This window comes from Meriones unguiculatus, chromosome 3 (genome assembly GCF_030254825.1).
Source record: "Meriones unguiculatus strain TT.TT164.6M chromosome 3, Bangor_MerUng_6.1, whole genome shotgun sequence".
NCBI classification, from domain to species: domain Eukaryota; kingdom Metazoa; phylum Chordata; class Mammalia; order Rodentia; family Muridae; genus Meriones; species Meriones unguiculatus.
Window position 1 is genome coordinate 81,970,869 of NC_083351.1, and position 20,239 is coordinate 81,991,107.

Below are 20,239 nucleotides of genomic sequence, written 5' to 3' on the forward strand. Positions count from 1 at the left end.
GGAGGCTATTTTAATAGTAAGACATACCCATACGATCATTAAAAGAAAACATATTCACTCTGCTTGTGACTCCTTTGTACCCTTCAGTTTGTTTACTCTTGTGCTGTGCACGTCTTAGGTAAGTTTTGGGCTACTTTACTTAATTGTCATTGTTTGGTAGTAAGAACTATCTTCATTTGGACTTTGAAGGATAGGCTATTTAACTTGTAAATACTAGGTTAACTGGCAACATCTGGACATTCTTCTTGCCATATTATGGGAGGCAAAATGTGTAACAAGTGAGCAAGTGAGAGAGAGAAGGAAGCTGACATCCTCTATAAAGATGTCATTGCTGTGTGAACAAATTTATTCTCACGATTATTGTATTCTTTGGTACAGAACCCTCATCTTCTACTCACCTCTTAAAAGATTCTGCCTCTTAACACTATGAAACTGAGATTAAGTCTCCAATACATGAACTTTGACAGCACATTCCACTACAGAAATAACTGTGAATACTTAAATACCTAGGAGCAAGCATAAACGCTCCTCAGCCCATAAAGGGATGGCCCAATAAGTCTGTGACATAACCACTGTGTATTGAAAATATAAAATCAACAATGCACTCAAGGCAAGGCATGGTTGTTTATGTATTTAACATCAGTTCTCAGAAGGCAGAACCAGGCTCACCTTTTTGAGTTCAAGGCCAAACTGGTCTAAATTGAGAGCTCCAGGGCAACCAACACTATATACAGCCAACACCTGTTCCTGCAAAAAATGTGTTTTGTACAGCTAACCTTCCAAAAACTGTAGTTTAGCCTTAGCAACATTAAACCTGCTTATAATACTTACATTAATCTAAATTTTGGCAAAATCATTTAATATATGTCTAATAAAAGGCATAATATTAAGTATGATTTCTTCAGTATAATACATTGCGTATTATTGTCTGTTTACCCCTGTGATCAAATTATAGGTGTGAACTGTAGCTTGCTGCCATTGCCCAGCAACATGACAGGGGTGATATCACCAATTCAAAAAAACATCAAATTTTAAGGAATATTTTTTATGTAATACATGTCTACTTTCCATAATTGTTGAGTAAAAGAAGACATGTTTAGCTGTCATGAGTCATGGAATAGCAACTATATATATGTAGTATATATACACATATAGTACACACACACACACACAACACACAAAGTCCAACAAGTACAAAAATTTCAACTTGATTTTGATAGTAATACAATCTCATATATGCAAATGTACCACTTTGCAGTGCAAAAAGGATTGTTTAGTTTGGCAATCATTTGATAGATGCAACTATTCTCACCTTCATCCTAATGCATATAGTTTAATTATACATTGTAAAATATATAATAATTTAGTAAATATCCAAGTTAAAAAAAAGAATTTTTGAAGTGCTAGAAAATGTCTTAGTTGTTAATAACTATTGCTCCTCTTTCAGGGGACCCAGTCTTGGCTCAGAGCACCCACATTTCACTCACAACCATCTATAATTGCAGTTCAGGGAACCAGTGCCTTCTTCTGGCCTTCACAGGCACCAAGCATTGCAGCAGTTCACATACATAGATGCAGAGAAAACCCTCATGCACACAAAATAAAAATAAAACTATTTAAAATTTAAATGCAGCCAAACTGTGATGATCTATTCAGAAATATGCCCACTGTTAATATTCTTTCTAATAAGTTGAAAATAATTATTTTTTCACAATTATCATGCCACTGGCATCTTTATAGGTAAACAAAATTTTTAGGGAATTTTTTCTAAAACATTTCAAAACAGAACTTTTATTCTTAAAAAATATCTGATTGTTATATCACAATTATATTTTCTTGAACTCTAAATTATTAGGAATTCGTACTTAATATCTGTACATGTCCTTTAGTTTTAAGGTCATATGAATACATTATCTGTAATGTAACATAAGCATCTGTTTTTATAATGTGTCATGTATTTCTGCATACATGAAACTAAAAGAATCATGTACGACATCTGTGAATGAGTCTTGCAGTCTTACTTACCTGTTACCATCTTAACATATTTAATAAGAAATATTCTACATTGACCAAAGATTCTTAATTCTTAGGTGATGATTCTGCAAAATGCAATGAATGGAGCTTAAAAGATTTGCAAGGCACTCAAAATTAAAGTAAATGTTGTATACATTGTGTAGTTTCATGGTGAATAAATCTGTACCATGCCTGGAGTTGGCTGTCAGATGTGAAAAGCCACAGCTGAATGGCAATGGAGCAATGGAGCATACCCTTTATGATGTGGTAACACATGTCCTATTCCAAGTTGTTCACATGGCAAAATAATCTTCTTTATGTTACTAATTATAGCGGATCTTCAATTTCCCTATCTATAGGATAAAGCAAACAAGACCTACTTCACAGGTAGCCTTTCCATGAAGTTAATGAAAGCTAAAGACCAGGCCTCTGGCAATGTATTTTTGTTCTCATTTAATTTTTAAAATCATGTCATCCCTTGAATAAAGATGCCCCCGAATTTGAGCATCTTCATAGCCTAGAAAATTGGTTCCTTCTGTTATTCTTTAAAGAGTTTACTCGCAGGAAAAAAAAAAATTAAAATTACATATAAAGCTAAGCCTAAAAAGCAGCAAACACCTGATTAGTGTTCTTTATCATTCTTAATATAAAATTCTACAGGTAATTTGCTTATATTTATTTCTCAATTTCTGGTTCCAAATGATTTCTTTCCTATCTTTAGTAGTATGGGCTAGGGGTATTTAACAGGAGCTTGTTGTGCCAGAAAATCACCTTACTGTATCTAGAAGCAACTATGGTCTATAAAGAGAAAAAATTCAAGTATTAGACATTTGGTATGGGCTTAAGAAAGGGGTAACTTTTAGAGCTTATTAAAGACAGTGTATATGTTTTGGTGAAAAATACCAATATGTTTATTAGGAGAAAACTGTGATGACATGCATAGAGAAAAAAAAATACCTGGTATTCCACACACTTGTCAGCAGATGCAAGAGTTAATGAGAATTTGTCAGAATTTTACAAATCTTATTATCTACACAGAAGCAGCCAAATTGTTAAAACTTTAACTGTTTACAAAAATGGTCATGCAACCATCTGAGTGACAGTTGAAATTTGGAACATATGAGACCTGTTTTATATATACAAGCTAAGTCATATTCATACATTAATTTATAATTCATAATAAAATGTCATCATGCTTTCTAATACAATATCTAGAACTTACAGACCTTTCTATAAATTATAATTGTACAAAACCATAAATATTAATGAATTATGATTAAGCTTCACTTTAGGGATTTTTCAAATTTTTCAAATTACATACTGATTATAAATACAATTTACTCAGCAAAATGATATAACTTATATTCAAATTATGGGTGTTTGGATATTACCTCTCACTAAATTCTGACCCATGTTCTCTATGGTTTAAGATAAAAGGAATGTAAAGTAAATATCACACAGTTGTTTGTTGCAATACCTTAAATCCTGAGGTAATCTATAAATCAATGTTAGCAGGATATATGTGTGAGTTATGTTTGTGTAATATAGACATGCATAGTGTAATGTAAAATTTGATTCAGAGAAAAATATTTGCTTTGAACTTGAGTCAGTCATGAAGTCCCCTGATGAATTAGCTAGGGAACAGTATGGATGTAGAAATTATTTAGTTCTGCTTCATTCAGTAACAATAAAAAATATTGTTAGGTATTTTCCATGAGTGAGTTGGGAGTTCTTCAATCAGTGTGCAATTTCCTGCTTTGTGCTATGTCCATTTAGCAGGACAGAATTGGTCACCACGTTCTTTGTATTGCTTTTCAGAGAAGTCATTCTCACTGCTGAAGAGCTGAGAAGATAGCTGGTCGACCTCTCAGGATAGGGCTTCCTCCTACAGCAGAGCTGACTGTTGAAGTTCTTTCTGAAGCTTTCACTGAGCAGGTAAAGAGCAAAAGGATTGACACATGAATTGCTGAAACTCAGAACCCGGGCCACTAAGGTGACAATCATATGACCTAGAGAAGGATCAATCTCCTTGTAGTTGAAAGACCTGTACAAGTAGAGGATGTGGTTGGGAAACCAACAGAAGACAAAGCAGCCCACAAAGACCAGCACAATCTTCGCCAGGCGTTTCCGTGTCTCCATCTGTGAATTGCAGAGACATCCATGGGTCAAAAGGAAACGGAGTCAGCCACAGTCAAAACTCACCTCCCAGAAGCAAGGAAGCCTATCATGTAGCGAATCCCAAATGCGTGAACTGTTTCTTTACCTCACCAAAGTGATTGTTCTAATGGCTTGACCAAGACAATTTTGATCACCTCAGCATTTTATTTTGAAGATATTTAGTATTTATACAAGATCAGATGATAAAATATAGATGACAATTTTCATGTCAAAGCAGTAATAGTGACGAATGCCTTATAATATTTTCCTTTACTTAAGAAAGGACCATGTTTATTTAGCTTATAATAAATATACTAAATTAAGTAAACATAAAATACATGCAAGTGTACTTGTTTTCCAAATATCAAGGTATATTAACTAAAAAAAAATGGTATGTTGAAACAGGACTGGTTTTTACTTTAGTTCTCACTATCTATCTCTCCCCTCTTTCTCTCTTTCTCTCACTCTCACCGTTCTCACACACATGAATGCTTTTGCTCACACTCTTGCTCTCTCTCATACAAATACATAATAAAACATGAATGAATAAATAAATGTGGATATTTAGGCTTCTGACTTACAAAATAATCAAATTTCTCTGAGACTAGAGAGATGGCTCAGTGTGTAAAGTTATAATCTATCAAAACTGATGAACTGACTTCCATAAACAGAACCCACATTGTATAAGAATAGCAATAATTCCAGGAAGTTGTCCTCAAATTGTCATACGCACACACACACATACACACACACACAAATAGATGATAGATATATAGATGGATAGTTATAGACAGATGACAGAGAGATGGATAGATGATAGTTAGATTTATGATAGATCAGTGGAAGATAATAGATAATAGATAAATCAGTAGATAGATAGATATGGATAAAATAATTTTTAAATTTCTAATGTAAATATCAACCCTAGTATCACTATTACACTGAATTGTATTTTAGTTTTTTTGATAAAATGTATACTATGCTTACTGTCTTGTAAAAAAATTCTTTAGGGATGTAATAAGAATTCAAAAGCAGACATTTAATATTTTAATCTAAGAGTTCTTTTTTAAAATGTAGAGTATAAGGTTTAGATCTTATTTTTGAATTTTCTTTTTTTTCTTCAATTCTTTTTTTAACTTTTATTAGTTACACTTTATTCACTTTGTATCCCCTCATAAACCCCTCCTAATCCCACCTTCCCTCTCCCTTCTTCACACATGCCCCTCCCCAAGTCCACTGATAGGAGAGGTCCCCCTCTCCTTCTTTCTGATCTTAGTCTATCAAATCTCATCAGAAGTGGCTGCATTGTCATCTTCTGTGGCCTGGTAAGGCTGCTCCCCCCTCAGGGGAAGGTGATCAAAGAGCAGGCCAATCAGTTCATGTCAGAGGCAGTCCCTCTTTCCATTACTATGGAACATACTTGGACACTGAAATGCCATGGGCTACATCTGTGCAGGGGTTGTAGGTTATTTCCATGCATGCTACTTGGTTGAAGTATGAGTCTCTGGGAAGACCCCTGTGCTCAAATTTTCTGGTTCTGTTGTTCTCCTTGTGGAGCTCCTGTCCTCTCCAGATCTTACTATTTCCCCACTTCTTTCTTAAGATTCCATGCACTCTGCCCAACAGTTGTCCATAAGTCTCAGCATCTACTTTGATAGTCTGCAGGGCAGAGCCTTTCAGGCCCTCTGTGGCAGGTTCCTAGCTTGTTTCCTGTTTTCTTCTTCTTCTGATGTCCATCCTCTTTGCCTTTCAGGATGGGGATTGAGCATTTTAGTCAGGGTCCTCCCTCTTGATTAGTTTCTTTAGGTGTACAGATTTTAGTAGGTTTATCCTATATTATATGTCTATATGAGTGAGTATATACCGTGTGTGTCTTTCTGTTTCTGGGCCAGCTCACTCAGGATGATCCTTGAATTTTCTAAGAAAATGTTTAAACCTAGCATTGTGAGTGGGGACACAACTTCTGAGAAGACAGTGAGCAGTTCTCACATTTTCTGAGATGGAGCCACTGGTGAACAACTAGAATACTCCAAGAAGAAGTGGAAAGTCTGAGAGGCAGAGTATAGTTGGCACTGAGAATAAAATGCAGTGGCACTGATGATGCATCTTGGTGGTATAAGTTAGGGAAACCAATAATAAGTATGAATATGGAATTTAGAGTATTCAATGTGTCTTTTCTAGATGACACAGTATGGGTATAAAGCTTTCATGGTAGTCTGAAGCTGGAGACTCTACCTCAGGTAAGCTTTGAGATGATGTGTTGGCAAGTGTCAAGTGTCAGTTACTCAATCAAGGATTATAAATCTCCAGAGGGAAACTTGCAAAAATAAGACAGAACCAATGTTGTTAAAAAAAAAAAAAAAAAAAAAAAAAAAAAAAAAAACAGCTGTGGGTTTGTGAAGAACTCAATTTAAAGGAAATCAAAAACCAAATATTAAATATCCAACTAAATAATATAAATTGGATTTCAGAACTCTGAGTAAAGTGTCTAGTTATATCAAATACATAAAGCCATAGGGTACAATGAGCCAATAGATTGGTTCTCTCACTGAAACCTGTGCATAAATAGTGGACTAACTGGCCAGCAAGCTCCAGGGAACTTCTTGCCTGTCTCCTTCCTCCTTCTGCTGTTAGAGTTACAGATGATGACCAATGTTCTTACATAGCTTCATGGAACCTGTACTCAATCCTCACAGCACTAAGCCTCACTAAGCACAGAGAAGTTAGTTTCAACTGGTAAGATTTCAGTTTTCAGAGACCCAGCTACCTGACAAATGGACCCAGGAAGATCTATGTGACAGAACCACATGTACAAAAAAAAAAAAAAATTAAAGGAAGACCTCCCCTATCAGTGGACTTAGAGCGGGGCAGGGAGGGATGAGGGATGGAGACTGGATTGGGAAGGAATGAGGGAAGGGCTACAGCTGGGATACAAAGTTTATAAAGTATAACTAATATAAAAAATAAAAATTTAATAATAATAAAAAAATTTCTCCAAGAATCTCTTTGGCTAAGGCAAGAGAAAGTCCAAGGCTGCCTTGCTGTCTTTGTATTTTATGGGATAAACAGCCCACAAAATAAAACACAAAATAGCAGTCATTGGTTTTGACTATCACCCTTCTAACACACACACACACACACACACACACACACTGAACAAGCTTACCTGCTTTTTGGTATGTTCATTGTATTCTCCAGGAAGATTGTGTGCACTTTTAATCAAAGTCTTTGCAATATGAAAATAATAAATGCTAATAATAACAAGTGGTATGAGGAAATAGACAAGAAAAATGAGCACTGAGTGGATCTTTGGATGTAATTCATCAGTTTGTGGGTAGGGTATGCATGCTGTGAAACTACTGTTATTATCCAAGCTACCAATGCGTGCTACTTCCGAAAATACAGCTTCAGGGACTGCCAACAACACAGAGACCACCCAGATGCCCACGGCCTTCAAACTGGTCCACAGCACCACGCCAGATGTCTGCATGTCCATGGGGTTCACGATAGCTCTGTACCTACGACAAGAGTCTCAAGTTACTCTCTCAGGAGGAAGGAAAGAGGAAGAGAGGGAGAAAAAATGGGAACAGGAGAGAGAAAAGAGGAAAATAAATCTTAGCAATAAAGGTACCAACAACTTTCTCGTTCCTGGACATTTCCTAATGTATGGAAGACAAAAATTCCCTGGCATATTAGTGGCTTCAATTCATTCCAGGATTTATTTGCACAGAATTCAAGTATAGAGAGGAAAATATTTTAAAGAGGAATCTCCCGAGCAGTAATGATTTTATCTGAAATCAGTGTACAGTATGTGTATCATTTTTCATTGAATATTATCAGGTATTAGATTTTTATTAGAATGTTTTCATTGCCAATCTATTATTATAATTTTTGTCTAAGGTCTACAAGACAATGCTGTTAAACTCTACCTTGATTCTATTCTCATAGTTTCTCATAATTATTCTCATAGTGTTTGGAACTTTGAACATTTTCGCTTAACCTTTTTCTTAATCAATAAACCCTAGATACTAGTCCAGGTAGGATTCATCTCCACACATCCAATTGAAAGAAATGAAAATTGAAGAGTATTCTAATTTTATATATCTTCTATTGTTCTTGATTGTGTAGAAGCCTCTCCTCTCATCTCTTGTACATTCCTCGTAATATGTACTAAGAAAAGGTGGTACAAGGCTCACTATAAGGCACAATGCCTTTTTAATTATTTATTTATTATAATTTATTAACTTTGTATCTGGCTACAGCCCCCTCCCTTATCTCTTCCCAGTCTTCGCCTCCCTCCCTCCCTCTCATATGCCCCATATGCTCCTTCCCTAGTCTACTGATTGGGGATATCCTCTTCCCCTACTATCTGACCCTAGCCTGTCACGCCTCAATCAGGGCTGGCTGCATTTTCTTCCTTTGTGGTCTAGTAAGGCTACATGGATACAGAAATTGTAGTACATTTACACAATATAATACTACTCAACAATTAAAAACAAGGAAATCAAGAAATTTACAGGCAATGGATGGAACTAGAAAAGCTCATCCTCAGTGAGGTATCCCAGAAGCATAAAGACACTGTCTTAATCCTTAAATCACCATGGCCAACTCTGCACTTTAAATGTATTAGTGATAAGGAAACAACTGAAATAGTATATAAGCAAGTTGAATTTGGCTTTAATGGTATTTGAAGTTATAATGTATCTAAGAAATAAATAATAAAATATAATAAAAAGTTATTTGAGCCGTACTAATTCATTATTATCTATTATATCATTTGGAAAAGAAACTTAATAAAGCAAAGGACACCATCATCAAAACAAAACGACCACCTACAGATTGGGAAAGAATCTTCACTAACCCTTTATCTGATAGAGGGCTAATATCCAGTATATACAAAGAATGAAAGAAGCTGAAAAGCAAGTAATCCAATTAAAAAATGGGGTACAGAGCTAAACAGAGAATTCTCGACAGAGGAATATGGAATGGCAGAGAAACACTTAAAGAAATGTTCATCCTCATTAGCCATCAGGGAAATGCAAATCAAAATGACCCTAAGATATCACCTTACACCCATCAGAATGGCCAAGATGAAAAACTCAAGCGACAACACATGCTGGAGAGGTTGTGGAGAAAGGCGAACCCTCCTCCACTGCTGGTGGGAATGTAAACTGGTACAACCACTCTGGAAATCTATCTGGCGCTTTCTAAGACAATTAGGAATAGTGCTTCCTCAAGACCCAGCTATACCACTGCTAGGTATATACCCAAAGTTTGCTCAAGTACACAAAAGGGATACTTGCTCAACCATGTTTATAGCAGCTTTATTTGTAATAGCCAGAACCTGGAAACAACCCAGATGTCCATCAACGGAAGAATGGGTACAGAAATTGTGGTATTTCTACACAATGGAATACTACTCAGCAATCAAAAAGGAGGAAATCATGAAATTTGCAGGCAAATGGTGGGATCTAGAAAAGATCATTCTGAGTGAAATATCCCAGAAGGAGAAAGACAAACACGTTATATACTCACTTATATAGACCCATAAGATATGATAAACATAATGAAATCTATACACCTAAAAAAGATAATCAAGAGAGCGGACATGGGGTAAGATGATCAATCCTCATTTAGAAAGACAGATGGGATGCGCATTGAACGTATGACAGGAGTCTACTGAGCACATCTGAAAGACTCTAACTAGCAGTGTTTTCAAAGCAAAGACTCATGACCAAACCTTTGGCAGAGTACAGGGAATCATAAGAAAGAAGGGGAGTTAGTCTGATACGGAAAGGATAGGAGCTCCACAAGGACCAAATACATCTGGGCACAGGGTCTTTTCTGAGACTGACATTCAACCAAGGACCATGTATGGATATAACCTAGAACCTCCGCTCAGATGTAGCCTGTAGTAGCTGAGTAACCAATTGGTTTCCCAAAATGAGGGGAACAAGGACTATTTCTAACAGGAACTCAATGACTGGCTCTTTGGGCTCCCCACCCCCGAAGGGAGGAGCAGTCCTGTTAGGCCACAGAGGAGGGCTTTGCAGCCAGTCCTGAAGATACCTGATAAAACAGGATCAGATGAATAGGGAGGAGGTCCCCCCTATCAGTGGACTTGGAAAGGGGCAAGGTGGAGATGAGGGAGTGAGGGAGGGACTGGGAGGGAATGAGGGATGGGGACAGGGCTGGGATACAGAGTTAATAAAATGTAACTGATAAGAAAAAAAGAAAAGAAAAGAAAAGAAAAGAAAAGAAAAGAAAAGAAAAGAAAAGAAAAGAAAAGAAAAGAAAAGAAACTTAAGGGTTTTCTTCCTTTTATGATTAAGTGGGGAAAAATCCTGCTCCCAACATTTACGTATCTATTAATTGACAACCTTTATCAGATAACTAATAGGGGCAAGTTACCAAAATTCATACATAAATATATAAAACTCTTAAATATAGTTTTTTTATCCTACTTTTTAAAATTCTTTATTAATTACACTTTATTCACTTTGTTTCCCCCCTGTAGTTCCCTCCCTCCTCCTGTCCGAATCCCTCCTTCCTCCCCACTCTGCAAGAATGCCCCTCCCCGAGTCCACTTGCCACACCCACTCCAGGGTCTGGTGTAGCATATCAATAGATAGCGCTACTCAGACTAAGAGATATGTGTCCTTCAGGATTATGCTCCCTGGAGGTCCCTAGCAGACCCCCCGCCTGGCAAAGAGACGTGTTCTGAGATGTCTACGCTTTTTCGGTTACGGTTGTGGGGCTGGATTAATGAGTTTTTTGATCTTTCTTTATGATTCCTAAAACAGCACAATTAACTATTCAAGGAAATATATTCTTGATGGATTATCAAAAGCTTTAACAAGAATAGGGCGGGAGAAAAGTAGTTTTAAAAGAAGTAATGAATTAGATTTAGTATTAAGAGCATTATAAGAATAGTAAAAACAAATAATAGGCTCCTTCTTAGGAAAAAATAGCATGAGAAGTACAGCTGGTTCAAGCTTGCCCCCCCTTATTGTCTTGTTCCTAGGGAAGATTATAAATCTTTAGCAGGACATAAGGGAGGATGGTTGACAAAGGTGTGTTTAGACTTTGGCAAGCATCTGACTTAGCTCCTGACTTTCCTCTTCATTGGTTAGCAATAATGAAACCGCATTTGAGGTTTCTTTCCCTTTGTCTGCTTTGATCAAAAGTTTTTAGGCCAAGATTTTTTTGTGGGCACTCCCCTATGTTAAAATGTAAACTTTGTATTTTTGGTAAAAGTCTAAATGTTCTGGGAAGTATGCCAACTTTAAGGTGCCTTTTTGTGAAATCACTATAAAATTATCAGCTTGATTTCAGTAAAATTACAGCAGATTCCAAAGCCTCACTGGTCTCTCTGTCTGTCAATTTGCCAAAACCGTGTCTCCCTGTCCAAAACCTTGTTCTCCCCCAGACGCCGGGAGCCCGACTGGGCCAGTCAGTGGCATCCACTGATAAGGGAGGTCTTCTTTTTCTCCTCTGATCCTAGTCAATTAGGTCTCATCAGGAGTGGCTTCAGTGTCTTCTTCTGTGGCCTGGTAATGCTGCTTCCCCCTCAGGGAGAGGTAATTAAAGAGCAGGCCAATCAGTTCATGTCAGAGAAAGTCCTTGTTCCTATTACTATGGAACCCAGTTGGACACTAAACTGCCATGGGCTACATCTGTGCAGGGGTCTTAGGTTATCTCCATGCATAGTCCTTGGTTGGAATATCAGTCTCAGGAAAGACCCCTGTGCTCAGATTTTTTGGTTCTGTTGCTCTCCTTGTGGACCTCCTGTCCTCTCCAGATCTTACTATTATTTCCCACTTCTTTCATAAGGTTCCCTGCATTCTGCCCAACAGTTGGCCATAAGACTCAGGATCTGCTTTGATAGTCTGCAGGGCAGAGCCTTTTAGAGGCCTTCTATGGCAGGTTCCTAACTTGTTTCCTGTTTTCTTCTTCTTCTCGTGTCCATCCTCTTTGCCTTTGGGAGTGGGGATTGAGCATTTTAAGAGTCCTCCCTCTTCATTAGTTTCTTTAGGTGTACAGATTTTAGAAGGTTTATCCTATATTATATGTCTATATGAGTGAGTATATAACGTGTGTGTCTTTCAGCTTCTGGGATAGCTCACTCAGCATGATCTTTTCCAGATCCCACCATTTACCTGCAAATTTCATGATTTCCTTCTTCTTTTAATGCTGAGGAATATTCCATTGTGTAGATGTACCACAATTTCTGTATCCATTCCTCCACTGAAGGGCATCTGGGCTGTTTCCAGCTTCTAGCTATTACAAATTAAGCTGCTACAAGCATGGTTGAGCAAATGACCTTATTGTGTACTTGAGCCTCTTTTGGATATATACCCAGGAGTGGTAAAGCTGGATCTTGAGGAAGTGCTGTTTCTAATTGTCTGAGGAAGCTCCAGATTGATTTCCAGAATGGTTGTACAAGTTTACATTCCCACCAGCAGTGGAGAAGGGTTCCCCTTACTCCACAATCTCTCCAGCATTGTTGTCATTTGAGTTTTTGATCTTAGCCATTCTGATGGGTGTAAGGTGAAATCTTAGGGTCGTTTTGATTTGCATTTCCCTTATGACTAAGGACGTTGAACATTAAGTGTTTCTCTGCCATTCTATATTCCTCTATTGAGAATTCTCTGTTTAGCTCTGTACTCCATTTTTTAATTGGATTAGTTGATTTGTTGCTGGAGAATGGATAAGACAGATAATCAATATCCATAATGAGCCTTCTTTTAGCTAGCTAAAAACCACAAAGGACAGTCTTAGGTATTTGAAATACTAAATTAAAATACCCTAGACATTGTGATTTATTAACCCCAGAAAGTTATTTTACAGTCTTGAAGATTGGGAAGTTCTAGATGAAGGCTTCATGGATTCAGAGTCTGGTGAGCATGCTCTTCCTGGATTGCATGTGTTAGGGCCAAAGCAGTTTCTGAAATGGCAGTGCTGGTGACAGTGTCCAAAACAGAAAGACTCTGACTGAGTGAACAGAAGCCTAAACTCAGCCTTTCTCAGAAATCTCTTGAGGCTGCTTTTTATTATCAGGAAAGCCTTATCTCCCTAGTCCCCCAACAGTTAACTATCTCAACTATCTGGGCAAGGGCATCTAGCTTCCCATCGATCTGAACAACCTTGTCAACTTAAAGACCCCATCTTGCTGAATATCATGTAAAACTCACTTGCTTTCCAGACCAACTTCTAGCCTCTATTTTCAGAGGCAGACTGGAAGCTTTTTTCCCCCAACAGTTTTCTTTCTATTCACATAGTGATCAGTTGGTGGTTTCACTGTGCCTTTGCTTATTGTGCATAATCAGTGTCTTCTACTAGGTCCTTATTAGCTTTTCACAATGGCCCTACTCTGAAGACAAATCCCAAAGGTTCCAATACTTATTACCATTGTCTTGTGGGAAAGGATTTTAATTTATGAATTTTAGGAGGACAGATAATATATGCTATCTGCCCCTAACGAAATGGTAAAGAAAAATAGTTATAAAATGTATAAAACTTTCATTATGATAAGATTACTACAATAGGCAAAAATTTGTTTAGGAAAACTAACCCAGCAAGACAGTAGGGCAGAGATAAGGAATACCATTTCAACAGGGATGATTCTTGTCAGCCTCTGCAAGAATAAAGGGTTATATCTCAGAGTCTCTCTAAACAGTACACAACTAAATGAAAAGAACAATAGTGCAAATTCTACACATTATAATAGAAAAATAACAGATTTTATTTATATTGACAAATAAAGCTGTTAATACAGTGACATAGCTTCGTTTTGTGAATGAGTGTTTGTTTGTTTGTTTTATGGGGGAAGGTAGGAATGGAATCAGAGCATCATGTTTACATAACAAGTCGTGCCACTGAACCATAGACCCAGTTGTGAAAGAATATTAATGCCGCAAGTCTATCTTTGGAAGACTATGAAGCAATAAGTAAAGTCATCTAATGAATATTCAAGTGGGCATGTTTTATCATGCTTTCCTCAAATATTTATATTAAACATGAGAAAGATGTCCCTCAGCATAAAACCTATTTAATTAAACTCTAGAGTATAGCAGATATGTATAAAATGTTAAATGTTCTCTTGCAAATAGTCTTAGAGAGATATTTTAATTGAAAACTGAATTAAAGAATAACCTATCAAAAGACAGATATAGAGACATATAATTATCAAACATTTATTAAGCATCAATGAATAAATTTATTCATCAATTTGAATCTCATTTGTGATATTTGTATGTAGAATAAATTTAATGTATATATAAAATTGAACTTAATCATAATACAGAATAAATAGAAAGTTAGATCTTTTTACTTCCTGCAAATATCATCAGACCACCTCAAAATCTGCTTTTAAGCATGTCTAGTTAAACTTCCCTCTTTTTCCTTATCAAGCTTTATCATACAGGAAGGAAGTCTACAAAGAGTCCAGGTGCCACCCATATGTTAACAGAAGCAAAGCTATTGCTCATTGTTGCTTCACTAGTGCACAGAATAATGCTCAGAGCACACAGTGGCTTCTCAGTAAATAACTGTTGGCTTGAGTAATAAGGAAATCATGAAGTAAGACCAACTGTTAAGTGGAGCTGTTAGATGCTGGGTTAGATTAGGGATGGAGACTGTCTAATAGCAGTCAATGACATCAACCTAAAGACTGGGGGTGGGACAGCAACTATGAACTGGGTTTTTCCAATGTCTGGATAGTACAGAGTCTCTAACATGTAACTTGAGAGATCCTGCCTTTACTTTACTAACATTTTTCAGATCTGCGCATAAGTCATGCTTAGAAACAACTCATCAACAAGACTGATGCAGCAGGAGGCACCTTTGCCTCAGGCTTCCTGCAAGCTGCCCAGAGTAGTGGGTGCATAATCATAGTAAATTTCTGGAAGCAATGAAGTATTGTATTTAGAGAATCAGGAGATTCTCTTAAAACATCATGTCATGTTGAAAGTATTAATCTTTTGTTTTTCAAATTTGGTAAGCAGTACCTTTGGAGCATATAGTTCATATCCTTTTCCAGGTAAAATATGCACATGTAAAGGCTGCAATGAGGACCCAGCTGTCATAAAATCCATCCTGGCACATCCTCCCTCACCATGTGTGTCACAAGTAAACAATAATCATATGGCTATAGCCAAGTTGTGGAAACAGTTTTAATACAACAGTACAGTGAATTTTAAGTCAGTGATGTCCACTCTGATGAGAAGGAAAGCAGACATGATCTAGCAGTGATTGAAGTAAATTGAGTAAAAGACATAATCACTGTAGTCAGATATAATATAACACATGTTATTTAATACTAAAGTAATAAATTAGGTGCAGAAATTGCAGTTCATTCTGTGATTATGGCTCTGTGAAAATCATAGCTGGGTCCATACTATAAAGACAACTTTTCTTTCTGAGATGACAACTCAGACACTCTCAGAAAAATTAATTACTTTTTGTGGAAGTATGGCTCATCCTGAATTCGTCAGCTTTCATTTTCCCTACACCTGTTTATCTCCCTTTTTATCCCTGTTACATGTTATTGACACTTTTAAGCTTTCTTAATTAGGTCAAATTGAAAACAGCCAGGATACTCAATGTCCAAAAGAGGCAATCCACCAGACTTTTTCCTTACAATGAGAGTATCATGCTGCCTCCATAATTGCCATGGTTATGTATATGATGCCTCCAAAAGGTCCTAAATATAAGAGGCTCTTCAGTCTTTTGCTTCTGTTCAGGGAAAACTTACATCTTTCCAAAACTTACATCATTAATACTTTTCCAATAGATTGGAAAAGCTGTAAGAAATAAACTCAAGCTCTGAGTCTTGCTACTAATACCATATTTTAAAAATGAATATCAATTTGACCTCCTGTAATTGCTAATCATTGTGTTTTAAACTAATTAAGTTTGTTTCTTTAGTAGGCTGATTAAAATAGGTCACCTGAAGAAGGGCAGCCAAGCTTAAATGTCATATTTTAGCTTTGAAGTTAAAATAAAACTATTTTAAACGGTGATAGAACTGGTTTCAAGAAGTCAAAATAAGGTTCCCCAGGAATTTAAAATTTTTAATCACTTTCCCAAGAGTGTATTAAAATAGTAAATTACATAAACTAAATATCTACTTAACAACAATAATACTCTTCACCAAATATTGTCTTACTTTCAAGAAATATTGTCTTCAATTTCAAATTAGTAGAATGACATTATAACCAATCCTAGGAAACTCAAATACAGACTCAATAATATTTCAATATGCAAATTAATAGAGTGTATACCATTTCCATATCCAAATCAAACTGGCTACCTAAATAACTTCAGTCCTTCATCTCAAGGCAATGAGACCACAGCTCCAATAATGATAGCTAATTATATACATTGCCTCCAGCCACCTAACCAGACATTCCCCCTGCTTAAAAGACCTGAAAGCATGATGCAGTCAGCCTGGGATAGCAGTGCTAGCCTCCATTCAGAAAGCCTAGATTTTTCTCCCAGTGATGTCAGGAGGACTTACATTCTCTATGCTTCAGGATTCACACATGGAAAATGACAGAGTTGAACCAATTGATCTGCCAAATAGAATGATGGATACTTCACAGCACTAGAGTATTTGAAAGCGATTTTATAATGAAGCCTGTGTTTGTAGCATTGTTTTAAGACACTAAAACTTAGCATTATCTAGGAGGGAGACATCACTTGATTTCAACAAGAATGAGAACTTAAGAAGATTTTAAACAAAGATGTGAGAGTCTATTTTTAAAGAACACCATTAGACGAATAATGTGTACTTCACATTGTAAATGGTACAAAGTCTGAGCTAAGCACTTTCCTAAAGTTAAACTTAGTGTTCTTATCTAACAGAATGCCATCCCATTGAACCAGGAAAGTAGACTGCTCAGGTTTAAATACACAGAGAGAAAAGATTCCCAGAATACAATTGGATTTAACTTGTCTATGCTTTAGCTATTCTGTTCATAGTAAAGTTAGTGCAATTATAACTATTACCTCGGGAGGCAGAGGTAGGTGGATCTCTGTGAGTTCGAGGCCAGCCTGGTCTACAGAGTGAGTTCCAGGACAGCCAGTGCTACACAGAGAAACGCTGTCTCAACCCCCTCTCCCAAAAAGTAATTTGTTTGCTTGCTTGCTTTTGTCTTTAAACTTCACTTCTCATTATGTTTTAATTCCGCTTACTAGGCTCCCCCTATATACATATGCTTTCCTTCCCCATCTCCATCCGCATGTTTTCCTAAAGTCCTTTCCTTGGCTGGTGCACCCCAATTCTCAACCACCCTAGCCCCTGTCCCTGTCTATCACTTTTCCAGTCTACCCCTTTGCTACTTGTCTTCTTACCTGTCAGCACTGAGGGCGGTGAGAGTGAACACGGAAACCCCCACCGAGGTGAGCTGGATGGCCGGAATGAGTTTGCAGCCCAGCTTGCCAAACACCCATTCATCAAAGAAGTAGCGGGAGGCGTCCACGGGGACGCAGGTCAGCAGCAGCAGCAGGTCCCCAGCGGCCAGGTTAGAGATGAAAATGTTGGGGACGCTCCTCATGGTGTTGTTGGTGAGGAATATCTTCACCAGCATGATATTGCCCAGTAAGCCCACCGTGATGATGATTAAGTAGAGGGATGGTATCACACAGCGGATCACCAACTCCGCGGTTGTCCCGTCCGAGCCAGGCAGGAAATCTTTTTCCCACCCCTCAGGAATCAAGTAGCTCTCATTCGCTTCCGCGGGCAAGGAGAGGTTGAGAAGAGAACTGGGGGGCATGGTCTCCTTTCCCAGGGAACTCGCAGGAGTTTTCATCCGCTTGGATGTCTCGAAAAGTGCAACGAAATAGACGTGGGTTAATTAATTTGCCTCTAATCCTGGCAAGTTTGTCGCCTCTGCCACTGAGCCACCGCTCGGAGTCCGCAGAGAAGTCTGTGCGCGCTACACTCCAGAGCTTCACCCCTAGGAAAGGTTCCCTTCGCCGCTGGTTTGTGATTTAAACTGAAACAAAAAGCAAAGCAGTGGAGCCTTTATTCTGTCTTTAAAGCTTAGTTTTCGCTATTAGCAAGCGGGAGAATAAAGATCAGTCCTGATAGGACTGTAATTCCTACCTGACTAACTGGTCCACCCCAGGAACGGAAGTCACCCAGGAGCTGTCCAGCCGGCTGCAGCTAAAACGCTGGCACTAAAGCGGGGCCTTTTGTGCTCACCCCACAGCTTTGCTCTTCTCTCCTCCGTTTCTTTTGTATTACTGGGTGGAACTGAAGGGTAGCTGATTCCTTTTCCATTCTTCATCCCTATATACATCCATTTCGAGCGATTCCGAGCAGGAGGAGCCCACGCAGGAAGTTTGTGAGCCTCTGAGGATTGAAGATTTGAGCTGGCAAGTCCCCAGTGTTGAAACACCGAATTTAGCAAGCCAGTCAGGCACAAAGGATGAAGTCAATAAAAAGACTCCTCTCTATTCTGTCATCCTCTGAACACTCCCACCCCAGATCCGGAAATGCTTTCCTTCAGTTCATGTATTTTAAAACTTATATTTCATAGTGATATAGTGTGCATAAAGTGCCCATCTCTTAGATCAGAATAAGCAGTGTAATATAAACCACCCTTCATGTCTGCCTTTCACCTTAGTTTGTTCTCTCCTGAGGATCACAGGAATAAAACTTCTTAGAATACAATCATTGTCTACTCCTTCCCTCTTTACACCTGTGGAAGCCACACATGCTTTGTGTGGAGTGGGTGTGTTGATTTTGCCTTCTGTGAACATACAACTGTTAACAATCCAGTCTCATGTTCATTTGGAAGTTTCACAACTTTAGCTGATTTCAATGAAGTTTCTATGAACATTTTTTTACTTACCTTTGGGTGCACACACTTGAGTAAATTGCAGGCTTCAGTTTCCTACTCTCAGAGTTCATGTTCACATGTTGTAAGACTGATAGATTTTTGTTTGTTTTTTGTTTTTCTTTTTTTAAATTTATTTATTAAAATTTATTCACTTTGTATCCCAGCTGTAGTCCCCTCCTTCATCTTCTCCCAAGTGCATCCTCCTTCCCTCTTCTCCTCCCATACCCCTCTCCAGTCCACTGATAAGGAAGGTCCTCCTCCCCTTCCAACTGACCCTAGCCTATCAGGTCTCATCAGGACTGGCTGCATTGTCCACCTCTGTGGCCTGGTAAGGCTGCTCCCCCATAATAAGGAGATGATAAAAAAGCCAGCCACTGAGTTCATATCAGAGACAGTCCCTGTTCCCATTACTAAGTAACCTACTTGGAGACTGAACTGCCATGGGCTACATCTGTGCAGGAGTTCTAGGTTATCTACACGCATGGTCTTTGCTTGGAATATCTGTCTCTGCAAAGACCCTTGGGCCCAGACCTGCGAGTGAGTGACTTGGAGTTTTTTAACTTGTTTTTTCTTTTATATTAGTGTGATACTAACATTTTATGTATGTGTGTATGTATATGTATATATTTATATATGTATATATATATGCCTATAATTGATAAAGACACTCATAAATTCAGACATATAAAATCAGATATATTCAGGTTTGTCTTGAATTCATGGGCTCAAGTGATTTTCTTGCTTCAGTCTCCCAAGAATCTGGAACTACAGGACCTAACCCTGTGGCCAAATTGGGAAATTAATAAGCTGTCAATAGGAATAAAATAGTTTCCCAAATCACCACCACATCAGAATTAAAAAAAAAAAAAAAGACTGCTCGGGGCAGTGAGTTGGCTCAGGCATAAGCAGTGGGAATGGTGCAAGACAGACAGCATGACTTCATCTGTGAAGCCACAGACGGTGTGGGAGGGGGAGAGCAATGTAAACATGCTGTCTCTGACTTCTGAAACATACCTGAACACACACAAAAAACAAAATAATGATTATAAATAAAGTATTTAAAACTGCCTAGATATAAGGGCTCCAAAATTAGACAAAGAACACCCTTGGCATTGAGGAACACATGCATTAACAACTGGAAGTCAGTCACTCTTAATGAGCTAGCCATGAAGTGAAAAACTGTTCACAGGTATAAATTGTCTATTAAGTGGCTTTTCAGA

The 20,239-nt window shown here is 37.9% G+C and overlaps 1 protein-coding gene across 2 annotated transcripts; it reads right to left on the reverse strand.

The window, feature by feature from the left end:
- Window positions 1–1,952: 1,952 nt before the first annotated feature.
- On the reverse strand, window positions 1,953–18,559 carry Nmbr (neuromedin B receptor). 2 transcript variants are annotated; one of them, XM_060380226.1, is made up of 4 exons: window positions 18,281–18,559; window positions 17,527–18,170; window positions 7,337–7,688; window positions 1,953–4,152 (listed from the first exon to the last, which is right to left on the reverse strand). In XM_060380226.1, exons 2-4 carry the CDS (start codon window positions 17,982–17,984, stop codon window positions 3,751–3,753), a joined length of 1,212 nt encoding a protein of 403 aa, XP_060236209.1. In that variant the 5' UTR covers window positions 17,985–18,170; window positions 18,281–18,559; the 3' UTR covers window positions 1,953–3,750. The 2 variants fall into 2 exon arrangements, with proteins under 2 accessions (XP_060236209.1, XP_021481998.1); XM_021626323.2 differs by lacking the exon at window positions 18,281–18,559 and having other exon boundaries at window positions 17,527–18,267.
- Between the last annotated feature and the right edge of the window lie 1,680 nt (window positions 18,560–20,239).